The following is a 25904-nucleotide window of genomic DNA, read 5'->3' as shown; positions in this document are numbered from 1 at the left end:
AATGCGCACGGCATCGACTCAGTAGGATGTAGGACCACCGCGAGCGGCGATGCACGCAGATACACGTCGAGGTACAGAGTCAATAAGAGTGCGGATGGTGTCCTGAGGGATGGTTCTCTATTCTCTGTCAACCATTTGCCACAGTTGGTCGTCCGTACGAGGCTGGGGCAGAGTTTGCAAACGGCGTCCAATGAGATCCCACACGTGTTCGATTGGTGAGAGATCCGGAGAGTACGCTGGCCACGGAAGCATCTGTACACCTCGTAGAGCCTGTTGGGAGATGCGAGCAGTGTGTGGGCGGGCATTATCCTGCTGAAACAGAGCATTGGGCAGCCCCTGAAGGTACGGGAGTGCCACCGGCCGCAGCACATGCTGCACGTAGCAGTGGGCATTTAACGTGCCTTGAATACGCACTAGAGGTGACGTGGAATCATACGCAATAGCGCCCCAAACCATGATGCCGCGTTGTCTAGCGGTAGGGCGCTCCACAGTTACTGCCGGATTTGACCTTTCTCCACGCCGACGCCACACTCGTCTGCGGTGACTATCACTGACAGAACAGAAGCGTGACTCATCGGAGAACACGACGTTCCGCCATTCCCTCATCCAAGTCGCTCTAGCCCGGCACCATGCCAGGCGTGCACGTCTATGCTGTGGAGTCAATGGTAGTCTTCTGAGCGGACGCCGGGAGTGCAGGCCTCCTTCAACCAATCGACGGGAAATTGTTCTGGTCGATATTGGAACAGCCAGGGTGTCTTGCACATGCTGAAGAATGGCGGTTGACGTGGCGTGCGGGGCTGCCACAGCTTGGCGGCGGATGCGCCGATCCTTGCGTGCTGACGCCACTCGGGCTGCGCCTGGACCCCTCGCACGTGCCACATGTCCCTGCGCCAACCATCTTCGCCACAGGCGCTGCACCGTGGATACATCCCTATGGGTATCGGCTGCGATTTGACGAAGCGACCAACCTGCCCTTCTCAGCCCGATCACCATACCCCTCGTAAAGTCGTCTGTCTGCTGGAAATGCCTCCGTTGACGGCGGCCTGGCATTCTTAGCTATACACGTGTCCTGTGGCACACGACAACACGTTCTACAACGACTGTCGGCTGAGAAATCACGGTACGAAGTGGGCCATTCGCCAACGCCGTGTCCCATTTATCGTTCGCTACGTGCGCAGCACAGCGGCGCATTTCACATCATGAGCATACCTCAGTGACGTCAGTCTACCCTGCAATTGGCATAAAGTTCTGACCACTCCTTCTTGGTGTTCCATTTGCTCTGTCAGTCAGTGTATGTATGTATGTATGTATGTATGTATGTATGTATGTATGTATGTATGTATGTATGTATGTATGTATGTATGTATGTATGTATGTATGCATGCATGTATGTATGTATGTATGCATGTATGACTGGAAAGAGAAAGGACTGGGGAGGAAGTATTCTGTGTCTGAATTAATAACTGTAACAGTTCATATATAGGACAAACTGGTAGGAGCTTCAAGTTTAGATATGCCGAAACATCCCAATGCAATTAAATACAATAGGTTTTCCACAGTTGGTCAGCACACACAAGATTATAAACATAAATTTAATGGATTAGATCAAGATTTAACAATATTAGACACATTGAGCAAAGGCCCCCTACTAGATATCACAGAAGCCTGTTATATACATCTAGACCAAGACTTCAATCCTAATCTCATCTTGAACGACATTTCCGAAAAGCCCAGAATTTTATTTGATTCTCTTATTTCAGTTCTCAACAGTGTTAAACTCCCTAAAAATAGCTTGTTTTTTCAGATTATATGTCACACGTTATTACGTTATCCTTCCCTACCATGCCCATCTGACTCCGCCCCCTCCATCACCCCTTCTCTCCCCATTCCTGACCCACCCCTTTTCCTCCCTTAGCAATGGTCAATGCTTCTAGCATACTCTAGCACTTGCTCCTTGCCACTCTCCACGCATATATTAGGCTGTTTGAGGTGAGTCTCCTACTTAACTTTATAGTATTTTGCCCTATTCCCAATATCTCATTTTAACTCTTAATTTTCTTTTCATACTTCAGGTTCCGATTTGGATCGAGAACTTTTTGGGCCATATATTCACTTTCTCTTTGCCTGCAATATGATCCACTTCTTTGAGTACCTCATAAATGACAGCTTCTTTTTATGATTTGATGTTACAAGCCACCAGCAAACTTACTTATGTAACTTTATTATCAATACTCTGTGGAAGGACTGCATCCCATGACAATTTTTGGATGTCCATGTTTTATTTAACCTAGTGTTTAGCAGTGCTACACTTGAGACTTTTTAATCATTCCAAAGTGATCAAGTCTTTAAACATTTGTTAATATCCTCACTTTCATTTTATACTTTGACCAACAAGCACATAACTTGTTTATATTCTTTTAAGCATTGTGTGTTTACCTTATCTTATTGATGTCACTTATTACTGAGGGTTTATTATATCTACTACATACTTTTATATCTTTGTTCACACAACCTGTTTCAGCTGATGATGGTGTCCATAGACACCGAAACCGGTAATGAATTTTAAAAAAGTTGCGATTATATGAACAACATATTATGTATTCAAAAAAGGTGGATCAATTAAATCTCCCTCTATTGTATGTTGTCTGAATTAAGGTACAGCAGCACCAGTGTGCAAATAGTGTGAAGACTAGATAGGACAAACAGACTGGTTTAATGTAGAATCAGGACTTCGACAAGGAAGTGTATTATCCCCTCTACTCTTCATCACAGTCATGGATGAAATCCACAAGAGTATACAACAAAAAATGAGAAGCAAGGAGACAAAAGCCTTAGTCTTTGCAGATGATATAGTAATATGGGGAGAAGATGAAACCGAAGTACAAGAACAAATTAATAATAACAACAACGTTATTTGTTTATAACTCACTAACTACTTTATTTTTACGGTTTTCGGAGACACCGAGGTGCTGAATGTAGTCCCGCAGGAGTTCTTTTGTGTGCCAGTAAATCTACCGACACGAGGTCGAAGTATTTGATATCCTTCAAATACCACTGGACTGAGCCAGGCTCAAACCTCGCAAGTTGGTGTCCAAAGGCCAGCGCCTCAGCCTGGCCAAGAACAAGTTACTGTATGGAATCAGGAGAGAGAGGAATATCCGGGATGAGTGGCTCGGACGGTTGAGGCGCTGGCCGTCTGACCCCAACTTGGTTGATGATTATGATGCTTGTTGTTTAAAGGGGCCTAACATCTAGGTCATTGTCCCCTAATGGTACGAAATGATATGAAATGAAATGAAATAACAAATTAAAAGCCCAAAAATATCCAATGACCACAATTCAAAATAGAGGAGAGACAGAGGGAGGGAGGGAGGGACATATGAATTTAAAACGATCAGTGGAACCGACCCACAGTCCCTCACATGCACAGAAGCTGGTGTAGAACAATAGTATTACTGACCAAGGGACTGCTTCTATAGCACAATACTGAATCGATACTTGTGGTCAAAAGAGGGGTCCAAAATTCAAGTCAGCGGCCCTTCACGATGGTATTTATCTGTACGAAAGTAGAACTATGGTATTTGTTATGTTGCGGTTCTAATCAAGAATAGCGTAGACTTGTGGTATTCCACACATTATGGTACTACTCACAGGTAATGAAATTTGCACATTTATTACAGACCTACACTGTTTCGCACATTGTGGCACCATTTACAGGCAATGCAGACCTATGGTGTTCATCACATAAGGGTACTAACCACAGGGACTCATACTATCCCGGTGTGTTCCTCATACAGTGGGTACTAATCATAGGCAAGCCAGAATTATGGGTTACCTCATCCCATGGTGGAATGGAATGGCGTATGGCTTTTATTGCCGGGAGTGTCCAAGGACATGTTAGGCTCACCAGGTGCAGGTCTTTTGATTTGCCTCCCGTAGGCGACCTGCACGTTGTGATGAAGATGAAGTGATGATGAAGACGACACCTACACCCAGCCCTCGTGCCAGCGAAATCAACCAATGATGGGGTTATATAGTCGCTCATATAGTGCTACTAATCACAGGTACTGTAAGAGACGTCACGCTCTCATTTGCTACTAATCACAGACCTATTTGGTACCCAACATAGTGGTACTACGCGCAAGTAAAAGTGACCCATGGTGTTCCTCACATGATGGTACTAATCACAAGCAATTTCATGGTTCTAATTTGATTATCCCTTGGTCACCCCTTTTAGTTGCCTCGTACGGCAGGCAGGGGATTCCGTGGATGAATTCTTCGTGTGCGTCCCCCACCCACAGGGGTACCCCAACGTGGCAGGTTTGATCCTGGCTCAGTCTGGTGGTATTTGAAGGTGCTCAAATATGTCAGCCTCGTGTTGGTAGATTTATTGGCACGTAAATTCTGGCACCTCAACGTCTCCGCAAACCGTAAAAGTAGTCAATGGGATGTAAAGCCTATGACATTATTATTGACTGAGGAATATGGAATGAAAATAAGTGTAGAGAAGAGTAAGACAGTAGTGATGACAAGAGGTAACAGAGAAGAAAGAGGGAATATTGAAGTAAACGGAAGACCATTAGAAGTTGGAAAAAGCTTCAAATATTTGGGAAGTATACTTGCATGAGAAAATAAGTGAAAAAATTGGAAAGAGAATCCAAGGAGCCAATGGGTCTTACCAATGTGTGAGATGGATAGTGTGCAATCGGGACGTCCCACAGAAATGCACCAAAATTCTGTATTCTGTGTATTACACATATGCAGTGGGCACATGGACAACAACAAAACATGACAAAAGCAGAATCCAAGCAGCTGAGATGAAATTCCTTAGAAGAATAATTCGTAAATGAATGAAATGGTATATGACTTTCAGTGCCGGGAGTTTCCGAGGACAAGTTCGGCTCGCCAGATGCAGGTCTTTTGGTTTGACTCCCGTAGGCAACCTGTACATCGGGATAAGGTTGAAATTATGATGAAGACGACACATACACCCAGTCCCTGTGCCTGCCAAATTGGAAAGACATGAAAGGATAAAATCAGGAATGTAGAAATCAGAAAGAGAATTGGTTTCCCTAAACTGCAAGACAAGATAGAGACCAGCAAGCTGAAATGGTATTGACACATGATGAGAATAGAAGAGGATAGAATTCCAAAGTGAGTATTTATAGAGAAAATAATAGGAGGAAGACAACGGGGAGGGCTCAGAAAGAGGTGGACAGATATGGTGAAGGAGAGTATAGAGAAGAGAGGAGTGAAAGTAAAAGAAATATTGGAGGAAGGAAGAGAGTGGTGGAGAGATAGAAAACTGTGGAAGTCCTTGATTCATAACCCGAGCCAGAAGACTGGAAATGGGAAAAGAGGAGGAGGAAGAAGAAGAAGAAGAAGAAGAAGAAGAAGAAGAAGAAGAAGAAGAAGAAGAAGAAGCAGCATTTGTCTGCTGTGAAAATGGAATAAAAAGGAAAACTATTCTCAAGACTGCCGATGGGACAATTGCTAGTTGCTTTACGTCGCACCGACACAGATAGGTCTTATGGCGACGACAGGACAGGGAAGGGCTAGGAGTGGAAAGGAAGCGGCCGTGGCCTTATTTAAGGTACAGCCCCAGCATTTGCCTGATGTGAAAATGGGAAACCACGGAAAACCATCTTCAGGGCTGCCGACAGTGGGGTTCGAACCTACTATCGACCGAATACTGGATACTGGCCGCACTTAAGCAACTGCAGCTATCGAGCTCGGTGTGGGACAATTGAAATCTACCATTTCCCAAATACAAACTTACAGGTCCATACCAAGCAGCCAAAATTTCTTCATTGTAGTAATAGGGTAATATACATACAGTAGGTTGGTTTTTAAGTATTGGCAGCCATGCTCCAGCGCAGCCGTGCAAGGATGCAGGGTTCTGCCATTCTTACCGAGGGTTGTTGACCTGCGTCCCCTCCCTCAGACCACATGATCTCAGCCTTTTCTCTTCACGTCCGTTCACAGTGGCGAAGTGAAGATGAGCAGCTGCGAGCAAGAGTTCGCAAAAAACAGTTGCCATGTTTTCCAAGCATGAACAGAGAAACTGGTTAAAAATTCACTGTGCTGGAGGTCACACGGCACGACAGTGTCACCAAGGACTGCAAGAGGCGTGCAGTGCTGCTCCGGTAGCAAGGTGGGTTGCAGCTTTTCGACAAGGACGTGCCTCGATCTGGTCACCCACCAGTAAGTGAGGAACATGTACAGACTGTGCCTGTGTGTGTCCCTCACCAATGTGAAGGCAATGCTGATTCTTGCCTATGATTTCCATGTGATTTTAATGCATACCAATAAGTGGCCATTAATGCAGCGTGCTTTAGTTCATTTTCACAAAACAATCTGCGAGCAGCGGGTGGTTCGCCGAGCCCACTGTACGGGATACGTGTCTCGCTCCACTCTCCAGTCCGCAGTTCACTTGTGACATGAGTAGAGGACAGGAAGAGGTTAAAGTATTTTATTTATAATACATATTCAGTGCAATGCTTATGACAATATTTTTAGCACTTTTCATCCTCCTCGCACAGAAGAGTTATGACACTCGTGTTAAAAACAGCTGAAAGAAACTTAACATGCTAGTACTGTCCACCAAACTTTTCAACCCAGAATTAACTGCGTCGAACTTATGTTTCTTCGGATTTAGGTTCTCCTTTTTTCTAATTTAGTTTTCTGCTCGGTGGTTCAGGCACCTGATCTTCATCTTAACTATCTTCGTCTTCAGTCAAATCATAAAAGTAGGATGACCTTTTAGACAACAAAGCGGTAACTGGAGTAGCAAACGTGCCTGAAGTAGAAGGTGTGATTGAAGTCGTTCTGTCACCAGAATCAGATGACAAATCACTATCATCGTCATCTTCCTGCCATCATCAGGTCTTTCAGAATTTCAAAGCGATTGGAAGCTAAGTCAAGAAGCACAAGCATGTCAACACAGGGAAGAAACTAGGCACAAATTGAGTAGCATACCGGACATTGGATTCGCCTAGGTGTGAAGTGAGTAGCATACCAGACATTGGATTCGCCTAGGCGCAAAATGAGTAGCATACCGGTCATTGGATTAGCCTAGACACGAAGTGAGTAGCATACCGGACATTGGATTCGCCTAGGCGCAAAGTTAGTAGCATACCGGACATTGGATTCGCCTAGGTGCGAAGCGAGTAGGATACCGGACATTGGATTTGACTAGGCGCAAAGTGAGTAGCATATCGGACCCTGGATTAGCCCAGACGCGAAGTGAGTAGCATACCAGACATTGGATTCGCCTAGGCGCGAAGTGAGTAACATACCGGACATTGGATTCGCCTAGGCGTCAAGTCCTCTCTAAAGAACCAGAGATACAAGGAAATGCCATTTGGTCCTTGTTTCAATGACGGTGAAATCCTGACATTCACCTCCCCGTGCTAGAGAGGGGGCAACGACTGCATATAAAAATTATATTTTATATGCAGGCGGCTAACGAATGAAGGGACCGATTATCTCCCGGTATAAGGAGATCCCCTATACCAAGTGCCAACAGTCTCTTTGAGAGTGGATGAGCGGGTATGGGTAAGGGCACTCTATTGTCCTGGGGACAAGAAATTGTTCCCAAAGGCGGAGGAACCAGTTTGGTGAACGGCATTAGGATGCACAAGGCAACGGGAAACCACTGCATTAAAGATCCTGAGAGATATTCCAATAAATTCATATGGCATGGCTGCAACATCAAGATCAGAGCTGGCCGTGTGGATCGTCTACCTCCGTTTGGAGACGATGTCTTAAGAAGAAGAAGAAGAAGGCGTCAAGTGAGTAGCATACCGGACATTGGATTCACCTAGGCGCGAAGTGAGTAGCATACCGGACATTGGATTCGCCTAGGCGCAAAGTGAGTAGCATACCGGACATTGGATGCGCCTTCGAACTGGTTACTCCTGTCATCTGGTGATCATAGTCGTAACTATAGACTCTCAAGACAGCCATGAGAAACCTCCAACGCCGACCTTCCCCAGCAGTCGACCGGCTATGAGGCACAGCTCCAGCACGACTGCTACAGCAGTGCACCGGGTGCAAGGCACAGCTCCCTCCCAACAGCTACAGCAGTCAGAGTGAAAGAGTTAAATCCCCGTGACTTTGATCTAAACCCCAAGATGAAGGAGTCTCTACGCAGGAAACGCTTCCGTACAATTAAAGATGTTTAACAGGCCATGGATTGCTCTCTTCACACCATCGACAGACTGAGCAGTACCAACGGGACACAACGGCTTCTGCATCACAGAAAACACATTGTATGTGACTCTGGTGATCACAATGAAGGCCTGTAAAACTTAGAACCACATATATATATATATATATATATGCTATGTTCAACAAATAAAATAGTTGCCAAAACATAAAAACCAACCCTTGTATGTATTAAAATACAAATCTACTTACGTGGAGCACGGAATGAGCTTGCCGCGGAGGCCATACTCGGCTGGCTATCAGACTATCTAGTTTAGGGAAATATCCTTCCTTGATGTGTTCATCCCAATTGATGAGCCTCTTCGCACGACTCAGTTTGTTGCTGAAGCGTTCAGCGTTATACCTGGTGAACAAGATAAAAAGTGTGTGGGAATCGGGCAATTAATACCGTGACTATGCTGTTAGCATATAGAGATCAGCCAAGTCACCTAGAGTAGGACAAGACTCTACACAGACGGCCACTGTAGTACCTGAATATCCTTCTCATCCTTATTCATACAAAGCCTGTTCAAAAATTAAATGAAGTTTAAAATACTGTGCAGACGTGAAGCTGTAGCAGTTTCCAGTATGTGTTGCTGTATAGTGGTACACTGCCTGAGTAACCAGCCATTTCTCATGCATTTCTGGAACAATTATCATTCAGCAGAAGTCAGTTTGCAAGTGTCCGGCTCCATAGCTAAAGGGTTAGCGTGCTGGCCTTTGGTCACAGGAGTCCCGGGTTCGATTCCCGGCAGGGTCAGGAATTTTAACCATCATTGGTTAATTTCACTGGCACTGGGGCTGGGTGTATGTGTCGTCTTCATCATCATTTCATCCTCATCACGACACGCAGGTCACCTACGGGTGTCAAATCGAAAGACCTGCACCTGGCGAGCCGAACATGTCCTCGAACACTCCCGGCACTAAAAGCCATACGCCATTTCATTTCAGTTTGCAAGTGCATTCAGTGTGTGTTGCAACTGTCAAAAAATTTCATCAAGATTGAAGGAAGTGCGGCTCGATATGTTGAACATTGTTGACGGTCCTTAGTGACATCAATTGTGCTGTTTGCCATGAATTCCTTCCCAAGCTTCAAATGGTGAACTGCTGGAATTATATCAAAGTCTTGAGATGTTTGAGAGAAAATGTAAGGGGAAAAAGACCAGAGTTGTGGAGAATGCAGAGTGGGAATACAGTTAACCCCTTAAGCGGGGAGCTCGGTACACACTAGCTCACTCTCAGGTGGGGAGCGATTTCCCTGATTGAAGAAAATATTGAATTACGTGGTTAAAACAATGTTAGACAAAAATGAACTATTGAAGGGCCGAAAGAGAAATATTTACCTGAATATAGTGTATTTAATTCTTGAAAAATTCTATTATTTTCATTTTTCAATACTTTGTGCAAAAACGTACTAAGTGCTTTCACACTGTAATATTGAGATTGCTTCTTCCTAACAGCAAAGCTCTGTGTTTTGTTTATACAGTAACTTTCACCTGAATATTTTGGGCAGTTTACTATCAATCTCTGCCTGGAAATGTAAATGTAAATTGTAGATTTATAAAGTTTACATATACTTAAAAGATGTGCAATAGTATAAATTATAATACTCACAAAATTTTCTGTTATGTTGGTTAGCGCATTCGAGGGATCAAGTTTATATAGCCTCCCTACAATTACTAAGTGACATAAACGGACTACATTACACTACAATACAGGTAATATTTACAGTATTTACAGTCTTCACAGTGTTATGTTTTTACTGCTGTTCATTACGATACACACGGAAACAGGTCATGTTATATAACCTGTCTCGCCTTCGCATAATTTATATAATTCCATTCGAAAACACGATCGTTTTCTCATTATGTAAACATTCCGCCCTAGCTACCCTTTCCATAGTAAGATGCTCTCATCAATTGATATTTTGCCATCCGAAAATTTTGCTAACAGGTGGTCAATTACTGGATTTTTCTCCAATAGTTTTGGAGGAAGTTGTGCATTATTCACCTCATTGTCAGAGATATGTATAAAGCTGTGTAGGAAAATATAATAATAATAATAATAATAATAATAATAATAATAATAATAATAATAATAATAATAATAATAATAATAATGTTATTGGCTTCACGTCCCAGTAACTACTTTTACGGTTTTCGGAGACACTGAGGTGCCGGAATTTAGTCCCGCAGGAGTTCTATTGCATGCCAGTAAATCTGCTTACAAGAGGCCGACGTATTTGAGCACCTTCAAATACCACCGGTCTGAGCCAGAATCCAACCTGCCACGTTGGGGTCAGGCCACTCAATCTGGCGAGAAAATCTCTTCTGTGTCATCAGCTCACAGAAAATAGGCGTAGTGAACAAGTGACTGCGAGAAATAGTGTCCTAATTTAGGTTTCTGTACAATCCCCTGCGGCAACAGTATGGCCATAAGAAGCTTTATTTTGTTCTTATTTCTTCGGGCACGGTCTTGATCTCGATTCCTTCCTTTTGACTTTCTAAACTGGGTTTTATGTGCGATTTCCTGCTCGGCATCTTTTGTCTGTTCAGCTATGTTCTGGCATATCTCGTCATAAAAAGTAATTAAAATATTTCGCTCAGTTTTGTTTGCCCTAAAACACTCTCTTTACATCACGAAGGAAATTTGGGTCAAAGCGGGAATTTCTTTGTCCATTTTCAGTATAAGTTGATGAAGAACTTGCAATGTTTGGATTCTAATCAGTATTATCGTCACAACTGTCACTGTCATGATCGCTACTTGAACTGGAATCGAACATGTGTTGTCTCTTTTGCGACTGCTGAACATCTGCATCAGCTACGCCCAAACCCTGTATATTCAAGCCTGTAGTGCTTATTCCAGGTAATTTCCTGTCGCTTACGAATTCCCCTTCGGCAGAACTTACTTCACTAATATCACAATTCTCCCCACTAAATTCCAATATTTTGTTTATCATGACCCGTAACTCATCTTCCTCTAACAGTGGGGGCCGGTAATTCGTTACAGATATTTTAGCGGAAAAAATGTAAGAAAAAGGATTGAATAGAACCCTGGTCTCAGCAGTTTGGACGGAAATCATAAAATATTACGGATGCATACGATAATAAAATGTTGAGTTACTCGCGATAAACACACACTACAGTCGTGAAGGAAGGGGATAATAAATCAGGTCACAGTTCTAAAATGTCGTCAGAGAGGTATTTTCAGTGTCATAATCTCTAGAAATCCCTTCAACAGCAATATTATTACATCCAAGGGACGATTAGGCGGTGAGCTAAAGCTTCAGCGCGGAGCTATTAGGCCTTAGGTCGTTCTTGCCTGGATGTCAGTTGCGTTCTTTATGTTGCAACTCATGGATGACACATTGGTATTAGGAGAATATAGTTGAAAAAATTCTCATCGGAGGGCAGACTCATCCGGAATACGCTGCTGAAAAGAAAATAAACCTCTGCAGGCAGGCAACTGAGAAAAAAAATATAATTTGAATCGGCGGATATATCTGCGTTGCCCACCGAGCAAGCTACTTGTAGCCGTGGATCTCGCCGCATCGCCCACCCAACGGGTTAAGAGAAAAGAATATGAAACACTTTCAAAAATATGAAACTCATAAGTGATTGTCATCTAAAGTTGGATCCAAGACTTTGAATTAATCTTTCCCACACTGATATACACAAAGGGAAAAAGGATGGACTTTGACCCTAACACAGTGAAAAAGATTGGAAGCCTTTGAAATGTGGGTCTACTGGCAAATGTTACAAATCACCTGAATGGAAAGAACAAGAAATTCCAAACTGATGGATAGAATAGAAAAGAGAGCTTAAGTCCTATTTTCCATCAAAAATCGAAAACATGAATATTTCATCTGCATGACGTGGAACAACAAGTACAGGAACATACAGCTAGTGACTGAGGATAAGATAGAAGGCCAAAGAAGAACTTCCTGGGTGATGAACATCATGGATTGGTATGGCACCAGTACAGTTTTAATTTTCCTTGTAGCAACCTCAAAAATGGCTGGGGGTCATCTGAAAATCTGCACCATGAAATTAGCAATACAAAATGTGTGACACGATATTACCTAGCAACCGTGCAGGCTGTGATGTATTGATGGAAAGCCATGACTACATACACACAGATGTCTCTTGAAAACATTCATCCCTTATCATAATTCCCCATTATCCAGCAAATATGCAAATATGATTCCTCTCCGCTTTCTTCGGTAGGAGACGCCCTGACATTTTCCAAGGCACCATATGTGCTTTATCCATTGTTACTGTTACCGAGTTTTCGTGGATCACAGAGGTGAAAGAAGGTGCGGGCTGGAATGGGTCTATCTACGATAGTCAAAGATGAATTTAAAATTTAAAAATTAAGGTTAATTTCTTTTCAGATCTTAAATTTTAACAAAACACTTCACTTGGTGAAAGAACAAGATTTCAGGTACGGAGCAATTTTGGTACAAAACAGAAAAACCAAGAATTGATAATTTACAGTCTTGAGCTTCAAGTTCATAATTTACAAAGGTCCCAGCATACATGGCCCGTTATTGGACATTTTAAATTTTCCAGCTAACTCATTCCTGGTTGCCAGCAATTCGCCCCCGTGTTCTAAGTTGGGCTCATCAGTTGGTAAATAGCACACTCACCAAGACGCATGGCTAGTGCATACCGTGGAGGCCCATCTATTTCTAGTTTTCATTCCCCTCCCTGAAGGGGAGAGGCGGGCCACCCTGAAGGTAACGCCTTCACTCTGGCCAGGAGTTTCGGCAGGTTGGAGAAGGAGTGATGGTATGGGGAGGAGGGTAGTTTGATGTATGGAGTTAGGAGGTGTGTGCGGATGGTATTTAATTATCGGGGATGTGTGCAAGGATTAATATAATGGGAAAGGAAGGTGGGTAAAGGAAGGGTTTTTTGTTGTGGGGGAGGGCATATAATTTTTATTTTCATTTTTTTGAGGGGGAGGGCATATATATTTTTGTTTTTTGTACATTGATACTTAAATACGGTTTACAGTTTGACGGTACTTGAGATATTAACATAAATTAATGAGTTTTATCTTTACAGTCCTGTATGAAGTTCCAAAGTTTAACACAGTGCTGATTAGAAATTTTCCGTTGATTCCTTCACCATGATGATCTCTTCTGAAGATAGAGGGGCCAATATGTGAAGAGTAATATTAATTTCGTGATGCACGCACAAGACGACATTTAACAGGATGTAAGTGTATTCAGTGATTAAAAATATTGGGAAGGATGCGATGCTAGGATGTGGGTGCAGGAGCTGAGGGGGCTGGGGATGTGTTCAGACAAGGGTTTCTAACGGAGTAAAGTGGAAGTGCGAATTTAGGCCGGAATGGGTGGTAAGAAAATGAAGATTAAATGTTTGGTTTGCTGCGGCTTGTAAGTGAGTGAGGACTAAGGGACGGTTGTAAGGATACCATAGAGGCCACTGCATAGGCTACTTGGAGCCACCGACAGTGCCAATGCACTATGAGAGACTTTGTCTCATTACCAAAAATGGACGCCCGCCTGGCCATCGGATGATATAGAGTAGATGTTGATTTCCATAGGGGACCTGAAATATTTATTCCGAATGAGCAAATTTACAATACCAATATAAATGGTCCATTATTGGACATTATAACTTTTCCAGCTGATTTTCCTGAAAATTCTTTAAATCCACAAAATTTCACAACAAATAAAACACATATTACAACAACTTTGTCGCAAATGTCTTAGTTCTTGATATTACCAAAAATGTACATAAATTTACAGCAACAAAAAATATAATATTTAATTGAATTCTTTGAAAATGTCTGAGAGTTCCCTAGCTTCCATCCACTTTATTAACTTCTCACAACCAGCGACAGTATCAAAATTGTGAAAGCTGTGTTATAACCAAAGTGGGTCAAACTGAATGGTTCAGAGTTGAGACAGGCTTAAGACAGGGAAGTGTATTGTCTCCTATATTCTTCATTATCATAATGGATAGAATTCTACATAATATCAAGGAGAAGATGGTGGACAAGCAAGTAAAGTCTATGCTCTTTGCTGATGACATTATAATTTGGGGAGATAATGAAGAGGAAGTACAGACACAAGTTGATTTATGGAATGAGGAGATAAGAAATTTTGGAGTGAAGATTAGTACAAGGAGGTTTTATACTCGTCCTATTACAAACCTATAATGACCTATGCTTCGGCAGCCTGGACGTTGACTAAGCGGAACCAAAGTACGATACAAGCAGCTGAAATGAGGTTCTTGAGGAGCATACAGGGAAAGACAAGACGAGATAGAATACGAAATGAGGAAATAAGAAGAAGCGTGAGAGTGTGTAAACTTCAAGAAGAGATTGATATGTGTATGTTGGGTATTCAGCCCGAAGGCTGGTTTGATCCTCCACAGTTCCGCCAACAGCTGTCATAGATAGCCTAGACGTCACTGAAGAGGCATGCTAGGGAAATGAGGAGTGAGGAAGTTTCCCATTGCTTTCCTCACTGAGCCAGAAGTTGCTATTACATATCAGTCTGCCAAGCCCATTGAAATGCATGCACCAACCGACTCTATGAGCGATATTTTTGCACCATTCATAACAAGGACTGGGTGCATAAGGAATGGTATTACTAGCATCGCTCATATCTTGGTCACTTTCATTTTGTCAAAGCCAAGGATGAGACTGAGACAGGTAAATGAAAGTAATACATTTATTCTAGCCCGTACCAGGAGACACAGTGCACTGTAAACACTACATCTTGCCAGCAAAGGCATAGAGCAAAGCTAAAATGGTTTGGACACATGATGAGAATGCCAGGAGAGAGACTACCAAAGAGAACATTCATGGATACAGAGACTGCAAAGAGGCCTAGGGGATGGCCTAGAATGAGGTGGACTGTACTGTAAATAGAGGAGTCGATAGCAATAAAGTATTAGAAGAGGAATGGTGGAAAGATTGAGTAAGGCGGAGGGCTTTCATACACTATCCTACCCAGAGAGAATCTGGAAAAGGGAATGGAAGAAGAAGAAGAATAATAATAATAATAATAATAATAATAATAATAAGAAGAAGAAGAAGAAGAAGAAGAAGAAGAAGAAGAAGATGCATCAGAGACTTGGATTTTGACAGCAACATATGAGAGTAAAGTTCAGGTCAGTGAGATTAAGTTCTAGAGGAATATGGTAGGGGAGACAAGGAGAAACAGAGTAAGAAATGTTGAGGTCAGAAAAGAGATAGGGGTAGGAAAACTGAGTGATAGGATGGGGAAGAATAAAATGAGATAGTATGGACATGTTATGAGGATGGTGGAGGGAAGGATACCAAAACAAGTATTGGAGGCTAAGACAGAGGAAAAGAGGGCAAGAGGGAGGCCCAGAGCAAGATGGACAGACTGTGACTAGAACAGTATAAGAAAAAGAAGACTGGAACGGAATACAACGACTGAAGAGAAGTGGTGAAAGGAGAGGCAATAGTGGAGAAGTACCATCAACAACCTGACCTGGCAGAGCTGGACAAGGGGAAATGAAAATGATGATGATGATGATGATGATGATGATGATTTTGTTTTATTCTTTAGTTGCATGACTTCTTTGAGGTCACTAAACTCAAATGCCACACGTCAAAAATAATACAGCATTCTTGTGGACAAATACAAAAGTCTTGTTGCCTGAGTATTTAGAAAAATATATAATAGTTTATTACAAATCTAACAGAAAATAAACTTATGTCTGAATAGTCTTATGTATAACAGAAGAACTGACTACAGTTTAGCACAAATAAACAAAACTTCAGAGGATTTAAATTGTTGAGTGTACAGAAAATCCTTTACTGGGCAAGTTGGCCATGCAGTTAGGGGTGCACAGCTGTAAGCTTGCATCCGGGAGATAGTGGTTCCAATCCCACTGTCGGCAGCCCTGAAGATGGCTTGCCGTGGTTTCCCATTTTCACACCAAGCAACTGCTGGGGCTGTACGTAAATCAAGGCCACAGCCGCTTCCTTCCCTCTCCTAGACCTTCCCTATTCCATTGTCACCACAAGATCTGTCTGTATCGGTGTGACATAGAGCAAAATTGAAAGAAAGAAAAAAAAAATCAGAAAATCCTAGGATTGCTAGCAACTTGGTCTATGAGTGTTTTACAAACAAGCTAAAATTTTAAATTAATTGTAACTTAATAAACAAAAGAGATTTTTCAGTACGAGTATTACTGATCTGTCTGCTGATCAACACAGTGCCTCGCTCACACAGTCAATATCCACACGACTGCATACATACTCTACTGTAACATTGTAATCGTGTGTGTGCATAGTTATTTGTGTCGAAGTGTAGTGGCTGTTATTTAGTAGCCTAAATTTACTGCAGGAATGGGTGGGCCCCATGAAGAAAAAAATCTGAAGAGGAAGGCAGTAAAAAGAAGAAGAAGATGATTACAGTAAACGTTAAGAAGGAAATCATCAAGAAGTACGAACAAGATATCCGTGTTCCTGATGTCACAAGATTTTACATAAAGTCTATATCAACTAATTACATGATGTTAAAGGAGAAGAGGGAAGAACTAAAGTGTCTGGATGCAGCAAGTGGAGTCATGAGAGTATCAAATCAACAGCCACGTTTTCTAGAAGATGCAGGAAAGTTGCTTCTCATTTTATACTAATACATACAGCAGGAATTAGGAAAGTATCTGTCAAAATATTTGTGTGGAGTGTTTTGTTGTACGGCTACAAAACATGGGTCTTAGCAAAACAGGATATTAATTGTCTGGAAGCAACGGAAATGTGGATATGGAGAAGGACCGAGTGAGTTGGCCATGCGGACAGAGGTGTGCAGCTGTGAGCTTGCATTCAGGAGATAGTGGGTTCGGACCCCACCGTCGGCAGCCCTGAAGATGGTTTTTCACGGTTTCCCATTTTCACACCAGGCAAACGCCTTGGCTGTACCTTAATTAAGGCCATGGCTGCTTCCTTCCCACTCTTATCCCTTTCCTATCTCACTGTCACCATAAGACCTGTCTGTGTCAGTACAATGCAAAACCAAATGTAACACACACAAAAAAATGGATGGTGCTGAAAATAAACTGGACCAAAAAAAATTAAAACAAAAGGGTCCTTAACCTTTTGAACTCCATTACCCTTTGCGTATGCTTCCTGCTCCACTCCTAATCAATTTCTGCACTATGAATAGTTGTAGTGTGAACAATGCAAAATAATCTAACACAAAATATAAGTATGTTACATGAATATATTTTCAATTAGATACATAAAATACATTAATCCTTGTATGTTTTCACTGTGTGGTACTTTTCAAAACAGTTTTCTGGGTGGAGACCGGGTTTTCTCACCTTCTGAATTTTGACTTTAGCATATCTGTTGGTCTCGTCGGCAATTTGCTTGAAAAACTCGTCACCAAAAATAAGTTGCAAAAATTCGTTAGGTGTTGAGGGATTGTTCCTACCTGATGCTTTGTATCCACAAATTGTTTCATTGAATGAGAATGCAGGTAAATCAGGATCGCCAGCTTTCCACTCGTGCCATAGTTATGGAGGAGCATCACCACTTCCAGTTTCATTATCACTATCATTTTGTTCACTTTCACTTACATTATTCACTAATAAATCATCCAAGTCAGTTGTTGGTTCATCATCGTCACTATCACTGTCCACTAACTGTTCTAAAATATCCAGTTCCGTGAGTGAAGACGAAGCAGAAGCCATGTTTACATTCAAACAAAAACATCTGTGAGCTTGCATAAATTTTTCAAGAATAACAGAGCTTAAGAAAGTTACCGCAATTCCCGCAAACTATTGTAAATAGGAAAACGTGTTCTCTTAGAGACCTTAGATAGCTCTACAATACCAGAATGAGCGCTGAAAGTACGAGAAATTGTCATGTCGAGTGGAGCTCGACATCGGGGCGCAAGTCTAATATTTTAATGTCGAACTCCACTCGACATAGGAGTGCAAAAGGTTAAGGAAGCAGGTGAAACAAGAGAGTTGATCACCACTACAGAAAAGTAGAAAACCAAATTCCTTGGCCGCACACTACATCATAACAAATTCTTCGTGACCTTGTTGGAAGGATAAGTTCTGGGGAAGAAAGGAAGAGGAAGACCAAGGAAGAAGTATCTGGATTCCGTGTTGGACAGACTGAGTTTCAAGAAAATGCTCAGTGGTGGAAAGACAAATGTGGTTGCAGCAATAAGGCCTTGCCTTTAGGTTATGACTGAATGAACATATTTTTGGGTTGTGGAACAAATCATCTGTGTTTCAATTATTTCTTATGGGAAAATTTGCTTTGATCTACATGTGCTATGGATTACAAGCATGTTTATAGAGCAAATTTTGCTCGCAATCCAAAGCTCTGCTCTATTTAAATTTGTAACCAACAATAATAGTAAATTACTTAAAATAAAATAGGCTTTATCTATATTTACCAGTGTATATTTTGTTATATTTTAGTGAACATATCCTGGTTTTTAAATCCATATGTGCAAGCATATTTTACCGATTTTTAGTGCATATGAATCTAGCCCTATTTATGAGTCATTCCAATTGCTCCCTGTGAATTACAGTAAAACCCTGTTAATTTGAAGTTGCTGGGACGCAAAAATTGAACTTCGAATTACGTGATTTTGAATTAACCACCAACTCGTAATTCAGAAATGCCAACCCTGGCCGTGTCACAAAATATTCTAAGACCCATTACTGCATGCAATTAACCTTGATCCACAGTTTAAACTTGTCAAATGTTGTGAATAAAAAACTATTTCCAAAATGTATTTTCATTATTCAAATAATACACTTGGATAACTCACTGACAAACATAACCTCACGCAACAAAAGAAGAAAAAAGCATGAATCAAAGACTAGGAGAAATGTATGCTGGCTCCGCTGTGCATATGTTTATTCATTGGACTAATGTACTGTATGAGCATGTGAAAAATGATGAGATCCGATCTAACCTAGGTCTAAATGAATCAATGGAGGAAAGACTTAGGTCATCTGGACTTAAATGGTTTGGGCATGTTAACCGAATGAATAGCACAAGGTTACCACATACTTATCTGGAAGAGAGAATAACAGGTACACAACCAGCTGGAAGACCAAGAAGAAGATGGATGGACCAACTGAGGGAAGGCGTGGAGAGAAGAGGATGAAATTGGGAATCTGTCATGGACAACAAAATCTTTTTGAATAGGCAACTTTGGAAGACGCCTGTTTTTCAAACACCCTACCAGGCTCACTGGAAGGGCAAACTGATGAATGATGATGACAAAAGAACTACAATTTCACTCAAACTTAGTAAATATAAGAGCACACTGTAGACACACTGAAGCGAGTGAAAGTGAGGAAAGCCTCCCCTGCACGTTCCAGAAGACACGTTCTATCATGTGTAGATACATTTTGAATTTAAATTACTCTGAAAATTACTTTTTTTTTTTAAATGTAAAGGCAGTTTTGAATTAAAAGTCTGAATTTCGGTAATGGGACTGACATTGTTCTTTGAATTACGAATTATCCATATTTTGAAATGAACAATTTAAATAACATGCAAAACTGTATCTCATGTTTCCAGGAATGAGAGCTTCTTCGGATTAGCCAGGATACTGAATTAACCAATTTCGAATTATTGAGATCCTACTGTATTTATAATCCAGTTTCTATTGTATTATTATTTCTATCTTACCTTGCCATTATCTGTTCATGGAAGTAATAGAACAGCTCACCACGACGATCCTTGTTGACAATTTCCAATGGTCCATCAAATGGGTAAGCCAAATGCCAATGCCAATGGTTCATATTGATACCAATATCTTCGCGAAAATATGCCAGGCGGTGCTCTGGTTCTAAGTCATTTGCAGTGAAATCTGGACGAATTTCAATTGGTCTCTGGAACATAAAATGAGCATTAAAAAATGTAATACACGCAATGGGGAAAAAAAAAAAAAAAAATCACACAGCAAGGAGGAGCAGTTGGAATTACACGACACTTGGTAAGAGTGTTAATAACACTGCTGTAAGTAACTGATTGCAATATCAGAGCAAAAGAATATTTTATGAAGGGAGACTCCTCTGGCATCCTCTGCATCTGCCTCTAGTTCAGGTACAAGATGGAATACATGTGGACTTTTTTTTTGGCTTTATGTCGCACCGACACATAGGTCTTATGGCGACAATGGGACTGGAAAGGAAGCGTCCGTGGCCTTAATTAAGGTTCAGCCTCAGCATTTGCCTGGTGTGAAAATGGGAAACCACGGAAAACCATCTTCAGGACTGCCAACAGTGAGGTTCGAACCCACTATCTCCCAAATACTGGATATTGGCCGCACTTAAGCGACTACAGCTATCGAGCTCGGTATACATGTGGACAAGGAGAGACAGAGTTTTTATATGGTATCCTGTATTGTCATCATCATCATCATTTTCCAACTTCAGTTTCCCAGGTGTGGTGTACAAGCGCTTGCCATCTCTTCCTGTCTGTTTCAGGACATCTTCCCATCTGAGACCTCTCTCCTCCACATCTGATTTCACCAAGTCTATCCAGCACTTTTTGGCCTTCCCCTTGCTCTTTTTCCTTGCACAGTAAGGTTGAAGTATTTTCTGGCATTGTTCATTTTCACAATGTTCTTTATTACATTGGTAATAGGGACCTCAATGCCAGCTAACCTCCTGTTTACTTCATTCTGGATTTTGTCCTTTTAAGTACTGTATTTACTTGTGTATTAGACCCCCTCGCGTATTAGACCCCCTCATGTATTAGACCTTCCTTGGCTTTTCGAGACAAAGAAAATGCAAAAAATAAGTCTCGTATAGAAGACCATCCCCCACCCCAACGTAATCCGTCAGAGAAGAAGCTTTGAAGCGTGTACAAGACTTATTGCAGCTCTGATGACATTACACAAATTTATGAACATTTTCATCCATACAACCCACACAATGAACACACACATCGAAGTCATGCGGTACATCTGTGTTTCATAGTTAAGAAATGTCCGCCTGTATAGCGTACGCCTACTGCAGCTCCGATGACGTCGCACAAATAGTTGAATAGTTTCATGTCCGACCTGTGCATTGCAAGCATGCATCAGTCGTGCTATATGTCTGTGTTTTGCAGTTAAGAATGTCTGCCAGCGTAACGGCTAGCACAATTAGCTGCTGTCCGCGGGAGTCTGAGTTTGAATCCTGGTACCGTACTGCCAGAGATTTACGAATGGCAGGAAGGTTAATATGCGGTAAAAATGGTACATATAACTCCCCTCCACTGCGGGAGTGTCTAAAAAGAGCTGCACCACCTCAGGATGAGGAAACAAGTTTACTTTAGTCAGGACCAATTCACGGCTGTTGATATTAATAGAGCAGGCGAGATCATTAACAAAGTAATCGTTTAATGTCTCATAACTCGGGCCAATATAGGTATGTTTTGGAGAGAAGTAAGTTTAAAATGTGATAATAACTATTCAATCATAACAATTGTTTTACTCGCCAACATATCTAATAATAATAATAATAATAATAATAATAATAATAATAATAATAATAATAATAATAATAATAATAATAATAATAATAATACAAACATTACAAACATAATAGACCTGAAATTACCTGAGGAACAGTTCGGTTTCAGGAAAAATAGAAGCACAATCCAAGCCATTACCTGCCTACTCAACGACATACAGACTACCTTTTCAAATCCAGGACAAAAACTACATGCAATATTTATAGATTACACGAAAGCTTTCGATTCAATCAGTCGGAAATTAATAATAGAGAAACTACAGCAATTGGTTGGTAGAGAGAACTATCTATTGCGAATTATTCAAAACATACTTCACGACAACAACATAATCATCAGTGACGGTATAAATATCTCACGACCAAATCATCAAACAAACGGGGTACTCCAAGGAGATCCACTGAGCCCTCTGCTCTTCATCGCAGCAACAGCTGATGTAGTTCAAGCAATATCATCAGAAATGGTACGCCTATATATATATGCAGATGATATGGTAATAACATCAACAGACCAGGTAGAATTGCAGATTGCCTTCGATCAACTGGTGTAATGGACAAAGAAAAATGAACTACAAATTAACGAAGAAAAGACTGTGTCCATGAGCTTCAGAAAAGGGGGACCACAGGCCTCTTTCTTCTACCAAGAAAAGAAACTAACAGCAGTGTCACACTTCAAATATCTCGGCATGACCTTACAAACACGTGGCATCATAATCAGAAAACACATAGAAGACAAAACAAACACGGCTATCAAGGCGATGAATGACATAAAACTCATCAATAGACTATCAATTGGAACAGCAATGAAATTATTCAAAATTAAAATCACTCCTATCATAACATATGGACTAGAATTAATTTGGATGCACTGCACACAGAGAAATCTGGAACAGATTGAGAAAGTGAAAGCCACTTTTCTGAAAAAATTATTATGCCTTTCCAAATTTACACCCTCTCAGATCGCATACGAGCTCACCAGGGAGCCTTTCTTCATTGAGGAACTACGACTACAGCTACTTTTGCCAGCAACTCCTGCATATAAAGGCCTCATGGAAGTGCTTTGGAAAAAGAAAAATGAAATATGGTTAGAGTTCTACGCTACAGACGCTATGATCTACAGCGATTGGCAACAAGGGAATTATGAGCTGAGACATTTAGTGACACGCTATGCCGTTCATGGCTTCTACTTCAAGGTGTGCATGACCAGCAAATATCACGATCCAGACGTCACCTGTGTTTGTGCTTTGTGCAACAGAAGCTGTGATCGATATCACGCAATGATATGCAGTGAAAGGAAGTGCTCATTGAAAATGCTCTGCAGTGCGGGACAGTGACTACCCTAATAACTATTGTTAACTATTTGTTTTGTTTTTTTTGTTTTTCCTGCACATTGTGTGCTTATCCTTAATAATGAGGTGGACAAAGATTTACAAGTGGGAGTTACAGATGATATCTTGGAACATGCACCCCTTAAACAGACACTAACAAGACACCGATGTTTCCAAGAAAAACCTAAGCTTCCAACAGGCAAGAATGGACTGAAGAAAGGAAGCAACGGCATTGAGAACTAATGCAAAGGTACTGGGAGGATATTAAAGTTCAATGCAGAAAGAAACAGTTGAAATTATGTAGTCCTTAGTTGGAAGAAGTGAAAGAAGAAGAACAATGATAATAATGTATTTATGTCCCCACTTACTTTTAACAATTTGCGGAGACGCCAAACAAAACATACTAGGTGTGCGTTAATATAAAAAATATAGACAGCAAACGAATGTACGAAATTAAACATTATGATAATAAAACGCATTACCGCCACACCTATAGATGCGACAAACTTTCCTGTTATTTATTTTTATTCTTTCCATCGTGGAACTTTTGGCACTATCCGGACGGATAGCATACCTAATCCAGAGACCTACCACAGACTACCGAAAGATCCAACCAATCGGATACTTAGTAACACCAACAGCCTTATTAAGGCCTCTTCATTGCCCGACAATGTGAAGAGGGAAACCTCCAGAAGTGAAGATCTACCTCCAAGGCTATATGGCTTACCCAAGATACACAAGGACAACGTACCTCTACGGCCCATCGTGAGTGCTATTGGATCACCGAACTATGATATTGCTAAACATCTGGCCACCTTAATACAACCTTACATCAGTGGCACACAGTCATACATCAGAGATTCAGGCCACTTCATAGAAAAGCTGAATAATAACTAGCTAGAAGCCGAAGACCTGCTTGTCAGCTTTGATGTGGTCTCACTCTTCGCTAAGGTACCTGTGAATGAGGCCCTGGACCACATCGCTCAGATCTTTCCCGAGGACATTACCAACTTGTTCAACCATTGCCTCACCACAAGCTATTTCCTGTGGAATGACAATTTATATGAACAAATGGACGGTGTCGCCATGGGCAATCCTCTGAGTCCGGTGATAGCAAATTTCTTTATGGAAAAGTTCAAAGAAACAGCACTCGAAACCCCACCACTGAAACCTAAGGTGTGGCTGCGCTTCATAGATGACACCTTTGTGATCTGGAGCCACAGAAAGGAACAATTACAGCTGTTTCTACAGCATATGAATATTATTAACACCAATATTCAGTTCACTATGAAGATAGAAAATGAGGGAAAGCTCCCTTTCATCGATGTTCTGGTAAAGAAGACTGCCGATTTAAACTTGGGACACACAGTATACCGCAAGCCAACCCACACAGGCCGCCATCTTCAGAAGACGTCCAACCACCACCCACGACAAAAATATGGTGTGATTAAGACGGTAGTCAACCATGCTAAGAGAATTTGTCAACCTCAGCACTTAAACGAGGAGCTCAGCCACCTCAGTAAGGCACTACTCGCTAATGGGTACAGCCATAAAGATATCCAGCGAGCACTCCATCCCAGACATCCCAACAACCAAGAAGAAAGAAGAGGAGCGACCAGCAGCTAAAGCCTTTCTGCCATATATTGAGAAAATAACTGACAGAGTAGAGAGGCTACAGGAGTCCCATGGTGTTAAAACCAAATATAGGCCGACAAAGAAAATCCAGGAACTGCTTAGGTCTGCCAAAAACAAGCGCCATTCTCTCTCCACAGCAGGTGTCTACAACATCCCATGCAGCTGCGGCGAGGTATACATAGGCATAACAGACAAAGCTGGCTGAGACAAGCAGATAGATCATCAGTCGCTGAACACTCGCTGCTAGCAGGCCATGACATACAGTACGACGACACCAAAGTATTGTCAACTACTGTGTGTTATCACACCCAACTACAGAGGGAAGCCATTGAAATCCCAAAGCACACCAAGAGCTTCAACCGTAAGGAGGAATCTGAATGGGTAAATAAAGCCTGGTTTCCAGTCCTGAAAGCTTTAAATCCTGGAGGAAACTATAGTCATGGCAGACCAGAAAAAAGCAACAGGTGATCAGTTGCCTGTCTCTGCCAAGTCAGGTCGATGTACATCGTGCTCCCTAACGCTTCAACCATTGGCTGAAGAACAGCCAATCAGCGACTGCCCCCCAGCATGGCGGACCAGTAGGTGAGCAGCCTACCGTAGCCTGCACTATATGAGGTGGAATTACAACAGCACTTCATTCCACGGAGAGCTTCGCTGCTAACAAAGTCAGTCGGAACCCTTGACAATAATACCAATATAAAATGGTCCGTTATTGGACATTATAAATTTTCCAGCTAACTCATTTCTGGTTCCTGGTTGAGTTAGCTGGAAAAATTTATAATGTCCAATAACGGACCATTTATATTGGTATTATAAATTTACTCATTTGGGACAAATATTTCAGGTTCCCTATGGGAATCAATGTCTATATCACCCTTGACAATGCCAAACGGAGTCTTCGGTGAAACGTCGAGACATTCACCGGCACCTGGACCACAGCCTACAAGCCCAGAAAACGCTGACATGATCTGTAACACCAGCCATGAAAGCCTCAACTGCTATACTAAACAATATGGTCTCTCTTATCTCATTTACAGCTATTTAGGGAAATCCTGATGTGATAAATGTACAAAACAAGCATGAAATACACTTAAAATAAGGGTCTGGCTTTCAACAGCTGCAGTTATCAAAAGAATGCTTCCCCAGTCACTCTGCATTACATTCGGAAGTACAACTTGTAACACATGCTAGTTATCAGCTGGTGGTGTGGCACGCTTTCTACAACACG

The 25904-nt window shown here is 41.6% G+C and overlaps 1 protein-coding gene across 2 annotated transcripts in view; it reads right to left on the bottom strand.

Annotated features, from left to right (window-relative positions):
• LOC136886481 (phenoloxidase 2) overlaps positions 1-25904 on the bottom strand; it is a 127290-nt gene that overhangs the window by 61392 nt on the left and 39994 nt on the right. For both annotated transcript variants that reach the window (XM_067159284.2, XM_067159282.2), the window contains exons 5-6: positions 19885-20087; positions 8422-8572 (exon numbers count right to left, since the gene is read on the bottom strand). In XM_067159284.2, coding sequence (XP_067015385.2) covers positions 8422-8572; positions 19885-20087 — 354 coding nt within the window. The remainder of the gene's footprint in view (positions 1-8421; positions 8573-19884; positions 20088-25904) is intronic.

Source organism: Anabrus simplex, chromosome X (assembly GCF_040414725.1).
Source record: "Anabrus simplex isolate iqAnaSimp1 chromosome X, ASM4041472v1, whole genome shotgun sequence".
Classification (NCBI taxonomy): domain Eukaryota; kingdom Metazoa; phylum Arthropoda; class Insecta; order Orthoptera; family Tettigoniidae; genus Anabrus; species Anabrus simplex.
This window is presented reverse-complemented; position numbering and strand designations above follow the sequence as displayed.